General features: G+C 42.8%; 1 protein-coding gene across 2 annotated transcripts in view; it reads right to left on the reverse strand.

Moving 5' to 3' along the window:
- Positions 1-4,957: 4,957 nt before the first annotated feature.
- The window catches only part of LOC133568036 (alpha/beta hydrolase domain-containing protein 17A-like), a 30,772-nt gene continuing 22,192 nt past the window's right edge, over positions 4,958-13,537 (reverse strand). For both annotated transcript variants that reach the window (XM_061919743.1, XM_061919744.1), the window contains exon 6: positions 4,958-13,042. In XM_061919743.1, the coding sequence (XP_061775727.1) occupies positions 12,817-13,042 (226 nt within the window). In that variant the 3' untranslated portion in view covers positions 4,958-12,816. The remainder of the gene's footprint in view (positions 13,043-13,537) is intronic.

The following is a 13,537-nucleotide window of genomic DNA, read 5'->3' on the forward strand; positions in this document are numbered from 1 at the left end:
GTTGGTAGATGTATCATTTGATCTAGGTTAGATCCAGTGGCAGTGTCATTAAGCTTTCTTTTCATAAGGCAGTTTTTTAGCGAGCCAATATTTAAGTCTCCTTAGGAATACATTTCTGTGTCTGTGTCAGTAACATTCTGAAGCATTGCACAGATTTTTTTCAAGATAACCTGCATCCAAGGCAGGTGGTCTATAGCAGCAGCAGATTAGTAATGGCTTCAGGTGTGGCAAATGAACCTGGATCCAGATTGCTTCTACATTTGTCAAGTCAAGATCTCTTTGTTGTTTTATTGGAATGTGGTCTTGTCCATAAAAGGCTACTCCTGCCCCGTGTCTGTTTCCATCAAGTCTAAATAAATGGTAACCTTGTATAAATACCTCAGTATTGTCAATAGAATCATCCAAATGAGTTTCAGAAATCGCTGCTGTATGTAGATCATTTTCAGACATTATTTTACTCAACTCAATTACTTTGTTTTTCAGACTACAGATGTTCAAGTGGGCAACTTTGAGTCCTCTTTTGGGAAGTTTGATAGACATTTAAAGTTAGTAAAGATTTGCAGAAGAGATGTCAAAAAACATATAAATCAGAAAACCACAGTGGTGAAGACTGTTGACTCGGAAAGTATGGTGCTGGGTTCAAACCAGGGGTCGTAAACAACATTTGTGTATAGAAAGAAATCAAGTCTTCACAACATCAGGGATGGTATAGTGGTTAAGACTGCTTACTTGAAATCTAAGGTATTGGGTTCAAACCCAGCTGTAGTTAATAGCATTTTGTTCCACCTTATCATACTTTATTGAGCCAGGAGTCCTCGATTACGTCTATGTACAAAACACAATCCAGGCTTCACAATATCCAGGATAGACCAGTGGATAGGACTTCTGACTCTGAATTAAAGGTACTTGGTTCAAACCCACCTTTAATTGATAGTACTTTGTTTTTCCTCATTATACTTTACTGCGTCAGGAGACATCGATTACATTAGTGTATGAAAAAAAAACAGACTGTTACAAGACCAAGGATGGCCTAGTGGTTAAGACTGTTGACTAGGAAGTTATGGTGCTGAGTTCAAACCCCACTCTGTTTGACAAAATTTGGTTCCCACTCTATCATATTTTACTGAGCCAGGAGTCCTCGATTACATTTGTGTATGGATCCCAATCTTACTTACATAACACTGACGATAGCTCAGTGGTTATGATTGTTGACTTGGAATTCTAGGTACTAGGTTCAAACCCCACTCTGCTGGACATCATTTTATTCTACCTAATCATACTTTACTGAGCCAGGGATCATCAATTACATTTTTGTATGGAAAGAAATCCATCCAAACCGAAGAGACAATAGGCCAGTGGTCAAGACTGCTGATTTGGAATCAAAGGTACTGGTTTCAAATCCAGTAGTGGACCGCATTTTGTTCCAACTCATCAGACTTCACTGAGCCAGGGGTCCTCGATTTGTTTTGTGTACAGAGCACAATCGTGGTTTCATAGGACCCATGATAGACCAGAGGTTAAGACTGCTCACTCGGAAGGAAAGGTACTGTGTTCAAATCCTCCTCTGATAGACGGTACTTTGTTTTTCCTCATCATACTTTGCTGCGTCAGGAGACATTGATTACATGTGTGTATGAAAAAAAAATCTTACCTTCCCAAGACTGTGGATAGCCCAGTGGTTAAGATTGTTGACTAGGAAAGTGTGGTGCTGGGTTCAAACCCCACTCTGTTTGACAGAATTTGGTTAACATTCTATCATATTTTACTGAGCCAGGAGTCCTCTTTTACACTTGTGTATGGATCCCAATCTCATCTAAATTGGACCGAGGATAGTTCAGTGGTTATAACTGTTGATTTAGAATTCTAGGTACTGGATTCAATCCTCACTCCAGTTTTACTGAGCCAGGGATCGTTGATTACATTTGTGTATGGAAAGAAATCACATCAACAAGACAGAAGCTAGGCCAGTGGTTAAGACAGCCGTCTTGGAATTAAACGTCCTGGGTTCAAATCCAGCTGCATTTCTCCGTATTTTGTTCCAAGTCATTATACTTTACTGAGCCAGGAGTGCTCGATTATGTTTGTGTATGGAACGCAATCAGGTCTTCCCAAGATCCGGGATAGACCAGGGGTTAAGACTGCTGACTTGGAACGCAATGTATTGGGTTCAAATCCCCCTCTTGCTAAAGGTATTTTGTTCCACCCATCATACTTTACTGAGTCAGGAATCCTCGATTACATTTGTGTATGAACACAACTCTCATTTCAACAAGACCCAGGATAGCCCAGTGGTTACGGCTGTTGACTCAGATTGGAGGGTGCTGTGTTTGAATCCTGGTTGGGTTGACATGCAATTTATAAAACTGGCTGGAAGCTTCAAAGTGACATATATTGTGTCTGTGTCACTTCTCCAATACAATGTTAAAATAAATATTTTTTTAACTTTTTTTTTTATCCAATTGCAATTAACCTATTTTCTTTTATTTGTACCCAGGAGAGCTCATTGATCAACGCTCTTTTTTATTATCTTTATATTCCTATTCCCACCCACCTCAGGAATCACACTCACTTGCACACACTCATTCTCACACACACACGCACAGGTAACCCCTGAGGTGTCATCATTGACTATTTGACTATTTATTTTGATTATTATTATCTTTGGTGTTGACTTAATTTTTCAACTATATGTTAGTCAAACAACTAGCACATAACATTACTCTGTGTGGGGGGGAGAAGAAACACCCCACAATGTATGTCGTTTTGACACCATACAGACAAATTACTGATTCCATGTACGGGATTTGATCTCTCTACCCCCGTATTAGGAGCCCACAGTGTTGACCATTGAGCTATTCTGGGTCCCGTTAGGATTTGGTTTTTGCTCGTATATAAATGTTATCAATGAACTATGATTTGAGGCAAAAACAAGCCTTTCCAAGGTATGGGTTTGAACCCAGTAGTACTGCACGGGAGGTAGCAGTCCTAACCATTGAGCTGTCCTGGGTCTTGTTGAGACAAGATTTTTCATAATATGCAAATACAAACTATGATAGGAGAAACAAAAAAATAGTTATACCTTGTTATGGATTTGAACCCAGTTAGTGAGAGGAAGCAGTCTTAACAAATAAACTATCCTGAATCCAAGTAAAGAGAGATTTTCGCTCATATAGAAATGCAATCATTAAATTATGATAGAGCTAAAATAAAAAACTAGCTTTACCAAGTTATGGATTTGAATTTAGTAGTACTGTGTGAGAGGTAGCAGTCTTTACCATTGAGCTATCCAGGGTTTGGTTCCAAAATAATTTTCTTTATATACAAATGCAATCATTTAAATATGATAGGTGAAACAAAAAACTAGCTATTCCAAGTTATGGATTTTAAACCAATTTAAATGACTGAGAAGCAGCATTCTTAACCATTAAGCTATTCTCACTGTTAGTGTAGTCTGGCTCATTCACTCATGTAATCGTGACACCTGTCACAATAAACAACTCTTAAGGTGGAACAAAAGTTACATATCAAACCAGTTGGGATTCAAACCCAGTGCTCCTATATTGGGAGCCCACAGTGTTGACCATTGAGCTATCCTGGGTCCCTTCAAGAAGTGATTTTCGCTCATATACAAATGCAATCATTTAACAATGATAGAGGTGAAACAAAAAAATAGATATTACGTGGTAAGGATTTGAACCAAGTAGTACTGCATGAGAGGCAGCAGTCTTAATCATTGAGCTATCTTGAGTTTGTTTGGTACTTGATTGTTTTTAATATACTAATGCAATCATTAAACTATGATAGGTGAAACAAAATGTTAGTTAATCCAAATTATGGATTTGAACCCAGTTTTACTGACTGAGAGGTAGCAGTCTTAACCATAGAGCTATCCTAGGTTTGTTTGGTACTTGATTATTTTTGATATACTAATGCAATAATTAAACTATGATAGGTGAAAGGAAATTTTGGTTTGAACCCAGTAATACAGAGTGACAGGAAGCAGTCTTAACAAATAAGCTATCCTGGGTCCAAGCAAAGCTTGATTTTCGCTTATATACAAACGCAATCATTAAACAATGATAGAGGTGAAACAAAAACGAGACCTTCCAAGTTATGGATTTGAACCCAGTAATTCAGAGTGACAGGAAGCAGTCTTAACAAATAAGCTATTCTGGGTCCAAGTAAAGCTCGATTTTTGCTTATATACAAACATAATCATTAAACAATGATAGAGGTGAAACAAAAACGAGACCTTCCAAGTTATGGATTTGAACCCAGTAATTCAGAGTGACAGGAAGCAGTCTTAACAAATAAGTTATCCTGGGTCCAAGCAAAGCTTGATTTTCGCTTATATACAAACGCAATCATTAAACAATGATAGAGGTGAAACAAAAACGAGACCTTCCAAGTTATGGATTTGAACCCAGTAATTCAGAGTGACATGAAGCAGTCTTAACAAATAAGCTATCCTGGGTCCAAGTAAAGCTCGATTTTTGCTTGTATACAAACACAATCATTAAACAATGATAGAGGTGAAACAAAATCCAGACCTTCCAAGTTATGGATTTGAACCCAGTAATTCAGAGTGACAGGAAGCAGTCTTAACAAATAAGCTATCCTGGGTCCAAGTAAAGCTCGATTTTTGCTTATACACAAATGCAATCATTAAAAAATTATAGAGGTCAAACAAAAACGAGACCTTCCAAGTTATGGATTTGAACCCAGTAATTTAGAGTGACAGGAAGCAGTCTTAACAAATAAGCTATCCTGGGTCCAAGTAAAGCTTGATTTTTGCTTGTATACAAACGCAATCATTAAACGATGATAGAAGTGTAACAAAAACAAGATCTACATCCACATATATAAATAAATATCCACGTATATAAATACATTTATACATATGTCAGTTGAAAATGTACATTACTGTCTGCATAGCAAAACTGACAATAATAGGATGTTTGCTTTTTGTACATAAGTCATCTTTTATTGTTTACATTATCCATAAAAAGGTCAAGATTTAGTCTCATGTAGTAATTCCATTACATCATTGTCTCGCTTCAAAAAGCAACATAAAATTACAAATCATAATACAAAGAATCGAATAATTAAGTACAGTAACCATAGAAACAGTCCACTAGTATTGTTCAAGTAGCCCCTCCCCCCCTACCCACTTCACCCCCGGAACAAACTCATTATACATTAGTTAGTATGAGCAATACAAAATTCAAATGTCTCTTTTTTTGTTTGTTTTTTAGATCTCTTTAAAGCGCGTCAAAGAGTCAATGCCATGGGTGGAGCGTCGCCCTCCAATAGAATACATACACAACAACATGCACACACTTGTCAGTCCCGTCACGCAATGTCCGGGACGTGACAAACATCGACCGTAGTGGCGCCGCAACAAAAACCTTAAAAGTTCACACCCCGAACCCGTGCCAGGCGCTTTCCCTGAAAAAGTGTCCAGGAAAAAAAAAGAAAATGAGGCCTCGGACTTCAAATGTTTTTGTGTTTTTTTCCCGTAGTTGAACACATGTGGCAGATCCCTGGTTTTAAGGTGGTGACACATCTCCTTTGGTAGGACACAAACAACGATGAGATTCCCTGTTTTCAACATGAGGGGTCAGAACAGATCTGTGGTCCCGCCGCTCCTTTTGGGGGGTTAGCGTGATGCCGCCATCACCCGCAAACCGCAAACTGGTCCCACGGGTTCTTTCTGGCACCTGACCCAGCGAAGACGTACGACAATAAACACACGCAACTTGACATCTTTTGTACAAAAATGTGCAACTTAAGACCTGCTTGTTCCAACACACAAAGAAATGTGGGGTTTTATTGTGTAATATAGTATGCGTGTGTGTGTGTTCTTGTATTTCTACCCTTCTTGAGACATCAACAAAGAAAAGTACCTTCCATATGAGGAGCTAGGACATAAATTATGGTCCCGATACGGAAAAACCATTGCATCTAATAGAGAGCCGAATACTAGAGTCCGTGAACATTGCTCCAAAGTCAGGATTTTTTTTTGTTTCTACACTTCTTAAGACACCAACAAGGAGAAGTAGCTTCCATTTGAGAAGGTGTGAACACGTTAGGACCAAAATCGTGGTCCCGATACGGAAAACCATTGTGTTTATCCATCCATTTTCTACCGCTTGTCCCTTTTGGGGTCCCTGGAGCCTATCTCAGCTGCATTCAGGCGGTAGGCGGGGTACACCCTGGACAAGTCGCCACCTCGTCGCAGGGCCAACACAGATAGACAGACAACATTCACACTCACAGTCACACACTAGGGACCATTTAGTGTTGCCAATCAACTCATCGAATAGACAGCCAAAATACTGAAGTCCGTGAACATTGCTCCAAAGTCAGAAATTGTTTTTCTACCCTTCTTGAGACACCAACAAGGAAACGTAGCTTCCATATGAGGTGTGAACAAGTTAGTACATAAATCATGGTCCCAATACGGAAAACCATTGCATCTAATAGAGAGCCAAATACTAAAGTCTGTGAAGATTGCTCCAAAGTCAGGATTTTTTGGGCTTCTACCCTTCTTGAGACATCAACAAGGAAAAGTAGCTTCCATAAGAGAAGGTGTAAACAAGTTAGGATCGAAATCATGGGCCCAATACGGAAAACCATTGCATCAAATAGAGAGCCAAATACTAAAGTCTGTGAACATTGCTCCAAAGTCAGGATTTTTTTGGCTTCTACCCTTCTTGAGACATCAACAAGGACAAGTAGCTTCCATATGAGGAGGTGTGAACAAGTTAGTACATAAATCATGGTCCCAATACGGAAAACCATTGCATCTAATAGAGAGCCAAATACTAAAGTCTGTGAACATTGCTCCAAAGTCAGGATTTTTTGGGCTTCTACCCTTCTTGAGACATCAACAAGGAAAAGTAGCTTCCATACGAGAAGGTGTGAACAAGTTAGGATCGAAATCATGGGCCCAATACGGAAAACCATTGCATTTAATAGAGAGCCAAGTACTAGAGTCTGTGAACATTGCTCCAAAGTCAGGATTTTTTTGTTGATTTAATGTGCATACAAAAGTAAACATTGACAGGTGCAAATATATGATAAAACAAGACGGCAGCTAAAGAAGGAGTTCCCTATTCATCCCCAAAAAAACCCAGCCAGGTGAACAGCTAATTTTACCACTTCCGGTGGTGAGCATAGGATGAACAAACACACTACGCTACTAAGACTGTTGTGGCCATTAACAGTTAGCTTCTACAGCTGGGTTGCCCAAAGTGCGGCACATGGACCGTCTGTGGTCCCTGACTCCTTTATCCTCGGCCTTAATCACGTTACAAAAAAACAACTTTTAAAAGTGCGCCCTCGGTGGTCAACATATGAAATAACAAGTGTGTAAAAATTTGAAGTGCTCCCCCTCTGGCCAAGATATGTAATAACAAGTGTGTGTAAGAAATTTAAATGCGCCCCTTTTGGTCAAAATGAATTAAAATGATACAAATAAATATGTATAAAGAACATACTGTAATAACAAAGTAAATAATGAAAATTAAAAAGCAATTACAAATAAAAAAATCCCTCAAAAATGTATTAACTAAAAGCATTTTTTTTCCCTCACATTGTGTCAATTATTTTCTAATAGAATTGGGAACAATTTCTTATATTCTGTTTCTGTAATATCGCAATATTTTCTCCTAAAATTATTGTTTTATGTAAAATGATTACTTTTTAATGCAAAATGGTGAGATTTCTCATATAAAATTCTGACTTTCATCACAATACTGTACATTTTTTTGTTGTTCTTGTGAAATGTTTTGAGTAGAATTATAACTTTTGTCATGATTTTGCCAAGTAAAATTCCGATTGTTGTTCTAATATTGCCAAAATGTTTACGTTTTCCTATAAAACTGCAACTGTTATTGAGTAAAAATCCAACTTTTATCATAATGTTGCACAAATGTTCATTTTTTTTTTGTAAAATTTTGACTAGCGGTGGGTTAAGTTATGACTTTTATTAAAATACCGCCAAAAGTTTTTCTTGTGAAATTATGACCTTTTTCTTGTGAAACTCCAGCTCATTTTTCACAACAAGCTTTTTTATATTTGCATAGTATGTATACCGTATTTCCTTGAATTGCCGGCGGGTAAATAGTAAGCGCCTGCCTAGAATTACTGCCGGGTCAAAATATTATTTTTATTGACCCATGTCTAGAATTTCTGCCGGGTCAAGCTCGTTTCGCCAAAATAATTAGCATATGCCTAGAATTTCCGCAGGGTCAAACTCGTCACGTCACGAGTGACACTTCACCTGTCATCATTTTCAAAATGGAGGAGGCTGATTTCAATAATTTGAAATGGCATAAAGGGAAGAAGATTAAGAGCTATTCAGTAGGATTTAAGGTCCAAGCTATTGAATATGCTAAAAAGAACAGTCAGCAGCTATGTTTTATTGATATACCGTAGCTGCGTGTGTCAAATATGAGTCGTTAAATGACTCCCGCCTCCTGGTGGTAGAGGGCGCTAGTGATCCTTCTTGCGACTACTCGGCTCCAGAAAGAGTCACAACAAGCAGCAAGAGTGAGCAACGAGCGTTTATTTTTTCCTCTCGCTTGCACTTTTAACATGGGGGATTACATATCTAAAATAAAACAGTTTTCTAAACTGGACTTTCAATCGAAGCAGGAGGTAATAAAGCAAGATCTCCATCGAGACAGAGAGACTTTTAAAACTGAAGAAAGATAAGGAATACTTCTATAAACAAGTTATCGATGCTTTTGATCAGAAGGAGCTGCGCATGGACTTCATTTATAAGTAAAGGTAAGACCATAATAACGTTTTTTTTTATTAAATGTGTTTTTCATGATGGTATCCTTACATCACACTCAAATTTATAAGCGCAGGTCTAAATTTACCGCATGCCTTTGGTGAGTGCCAGAGTGAGAAGGTTTTAAAATAATTAGCGCATGCTTACTTTTACCGCATGCCTTTGGTAAGTGCCAGAGTGAGAAGGTTTTAAAATAATTAGCGCGTGCTTACTTTTACTGCATGCCTTTGGTAAGCGCCGGGGTGAGAAGAGGTTTTAAATTAATTAGAGCCTCGGCGGCAATTCAGAGAAATATAATACATCATTAATGTTGTAAATTATATATCTTGAAAGGGTGGTTCTTTAAAGGTAGGCATTTTTCAGAGGTCTCAAGAAGGTCGGGAATACAAGCGTGTGTGTGTGTGTGTGTGTGTGTGTGTGTGTGTGTGTGTGTGTGTGTGTGTGTGTGTGTGTGGTGGAACCTGCACCACACCAAAGTGAGGTCCTGACTTGCCTCAGACAGGAAGTGCACTGCTGGCCGCCAGGGGAGTAACATTAGGGGCCTTACTGAAAAGATCAAATAAAACGACACAGAGAGAACAACGACAAATAAATATTTGATGGATCATACCTGTAGTCTCGGTCTTACTCGACACTTTTACTCGATGAGGGGGTTTCAACTAAAGAAAAGCAGACATTTGTTTAAACCTGACAAGTTCGTCACATTCCGTGAACCAAGAACCAATGGCTGCAGACGGACAGGAAGTCGGCCGTTTTGGGGCTCAAATGGAAACCTCGGCGACAAAACAGCGAGGTATTTTAGCTCCGTGGGACGAAACACGTCAACATCGTGAAGTTACGCATCCTCCATTAGTCACGGGCCCAACAGGAAATGACTAAAAAAGTCGAGTCACATGTTTAACAACAAGGACTTGTTTGATGATTTTTTTTGGGGGGTGTAATATTTCATCCCAGGAAGCCAAAGGCGTCTACCAAAATAAGAGCGCACGGTGCAACAGAACTGTTCTGATTCTTTCCTTCGGGACACAAAAGTGGAAAAGAGTGCTGAACAAAGTGGGTAAACTCCAGTTGGGACGTGAGATGTTGGAGATGTTGGAGAACAAATGCCGGCTGCGAGGGTGCACAGCGAAAAGGCAAAAGTGACACGGTTAAGAAACGGGGAGATCGGGTCATCTTTTATGGGGCTGAAGTGACGCCCCGGACCCTCATGTCCATTGTGGGGGCCGAGAGGTCTGACCACCAGGTGGAGGTATTCTTCACACAAATAAGACGAGTCCATGTTCAAAAGTTACTATTCCCTCACGCTGTTGTCAAGTCAACATGTGTCCTTCATTGTTGCCAAAAGCTGCCTCTCACACACACACACACGCACACACACATACACACACACACGATATGAATATTACCTCACGACTCCTCCATCAGGACCACAACAAACACGTCTGTGTGTCTTTTTTTTGGACAAAACATTTGTAATGTTCCTAAACTTTCAATAGGATTGACTGTGAGTTCAACAAAAGTTAAAAACACCACAGATAAATACACTAACTTGAAGGAGACACAATGCAATCATTTGTAAAATAGTAACATTAAACATGTGTTGTGTAAAAGACACACAGACCCCACACACACACACACACACACACACGTATGTTTGCATTAATGCAGCTGTCATGTTCTGTAAGTAAGAATATTTCTCATGTGCACACATTGTGGGCACCATGCACACACACACACACACACACACACACACACACACGCAACGCAAACACGCATGTACTCGTACTCTCATGACGCTCGCAATTCACACAAGCACACACACTCCTGATGCAACGCAAGCACGCACGCTCGCGATGCGACGCATGCACACTCACAACCCAAGCACGCACGCACTGTCGTAACGTATGCACGCTTGCGACATAAGCGCGCTTGCAATGTACGCTCTCGATGTACGCACGTTTGCGACGTACGCAAGCACGCGACATACGCTCGCAATGTAAGCACGCTCACGATGCAAGCACGTTTGCGACGTACGCGCGCGCGCATGCTCACGATGTACGCAAGCACGTGACGTACGCTCGCGACGTGCTCACGACGCACTTACGACGCAAGCACGTACACACGTACGCGACGTACACGCGCATGCAATGTACGCAAGCACGCTACGTACTCACGTACGTTACGTGCACGCGCATGTAGCGCACGCAAGTACGCGACGTACGCACGCTCGCACGTTCGTGGCGTACGCAACGTACGCAAGCACGCGACATACGCTCGCAATGTACGTGCGCTCACGATGCAAGCACGTTTGCGACGTACGCGCGCATGCTCACGATGCACCCAAGCACGTGACGTGCGCTCGCAATGTACGCACGCTCACGATGCAAGCACGTTTGCGACATACGCGCGCATGCTCACGATGTACCCAAGCACGTGACGTACGCTCACGACGCAAGCACGTACACGTGGATGCAATGTACGCAAGCACGCGACGTACGCACGCTCGCGATGTACGCAAGCACGCGACGTATGCTCGCAACGTACACACACTCGCGACATTTGCACACTCACGACGCAAACTCATATGCACGTTCAAGATGTACGCAAGCACGCAACGTACGCACGTTCGCGACATACGCGACATATGCGCGCACGCAATGTACACAAGCACGCGACGTACGCTCACAAAGTATGCACGCTTGTGACACACACGCTCACAACGCAATGCGACGCAAGCACGCTCGCAACGTAGGCACGCTCACGACGCAAGCAAGTACGCACGTTTCCGACGTATGCGCGCACGCAATATATGCAGGCACGCTCGCAACGTAGGCACGCTCACGACGCAAGCAAGTACGCACGTTTGCGATGTATGCGTGCACGCAATATATGCGAGCACGCTCGCAACGTAGGCACGCTCACGACGCAAGCAAGTACGCACGTTTGCGATGTGTGCGCGCACGTAATATATGCAAGCACGCTCGCAACGTACGCACGCTCACGACGCAAGCAAGTACGCACGTTTGCGACGTATGCGCGCACGCAATATATGCAAGCACGCTCTCGACGCAAGCAAGTACGCACGTTTGCGACAAATGCGCGCACGCAATATATGCAAGCACGCTACGTACGCACTCTCGCACGTTCGTGACGTACGCGCACGCAAGCACGCGATGTACGCTTGCAACATACGCACACTCGTGACGCAAGTACGTTTGCGACGTACGCGCGCATGCTCACGTTGTACGCAAGCACGTGACGTAGGCTCGCGACATGCTTACGACGCAAGCACGTACGCGCGCATGCAACGTACGCAAGCACGCGACGTTCGCACGTACGCGATGCACGCGCACGGGATGTACGCAACGTACACACGCTCGCGACATATGCACGCTCACGACGCAAGCTCATATGCACGTTCAAGATGTACGCAAGCGCGCACGTTCGTGACGTACACATGCACGCTCACGAGGAAAGCACGTACACACGTTCGCGACATATGCGCGCACGCAATGTACACAAGCACGCGACTTACGCTCAAAGTATGCACGCTTGTGACACACAAACGCTCAACGCAATGCGACGCAAGCACGCTCGCAACGTACGCACGCTCACGACGCAAGCAAGTACGCACGTTTGCGACGTATGCGCGCACGCAATATATGCCAGCACGCTCGCAACGTAGGCACGCTTGTGACACATGCACGCACGCTCGCAACGTACACACCCTCGCTATGCACGAACACTCGCACACTTGTGACGCACACACACTCTCAACGCACGCTCGCAACGTACACATACTCGCGACGGACACACCCACGTAACGCACGAACGCTCGCACACTTGTGACGCACACACATTCTCAACGCACGCTCGCAACGTACACATGCTCGCGACGCAAGCAAGCATGCACGCCTGCAACGTACGCATACTCACACACAAGGTACGCACGGGCACACACACACACACACGCACGCACACACACCTACACGCACAGGCGGGCGCGAGCCCCCTCAGGCGTGCTGGGCGGCCAGGTCCTGGTTGATGAAGCGCCGTAGCCTCTCCAGGTACTGACTGTAGAGCTCGATGTCGTTGTGGCCCGCCCCCTCCACCCAGAGCGGCTCCACAGCCTTGGGGCAGCGCTCGAAGAGGGCCAGACCGTGGGAGAAGTCGATGACCTCGTCCTCTGTGCCGTGGATGATCAGCACGGGAGACGGGATCTTGGACACCTTCTCTATGCTGGTGAGAGGGAAAGAAAAAAGAGAAAAGATCAGATCAGATTTATTAGTTTTATTGTGGTTACTTGGTATGTTTGACAGCTGGCAATGCTACATGATGCTAGAGTTCCAATAAAACTGTGTTCATTTAGCACTGGGCTTCTAAAACCTATTTGCTTCATGCTGACATGAAAAAGGAACATGGCAGCTTCAACCGACAAACTAGGGCGGGGCCATAATGACCTAAATATCCTGATATTTTTAGACGGAATCGCGATACACGATATATTTTTATCAGCATTTTAAACAAAATGTGTTTAGTGTAAACTCAACTCCACATTACTCTTACTACCATCCATCCATCCATTTTCTACCGCTTATTCCCTTTCGGGGTGGCGGGGGGCGCTGGCGCCTATCTCAGCTACAATCGGGCGGAAGGCAGTGTACACCCTGGACAAGTCGCCACCTCATCGCAGGGCCAACACAGATAGACAGACAACATTCACACTCACATTCA

The sequence above is a fragment of the Nerophis ophidion genome, linkage group LG14, assembly GCF_033978795.1.
Source record: "Nerophis ophidion isolate RoL-2023_Sa linkage group LG14, RoL_Noph_v1.0, whole genome shotgun sequence".
Taxonomy (NCBI): Eukaryota; Metazoa; Chordata; class Actinopteri; order Syngnathiformes; family Syngnathidae; genus Nerophis; species Nerophis ophidion.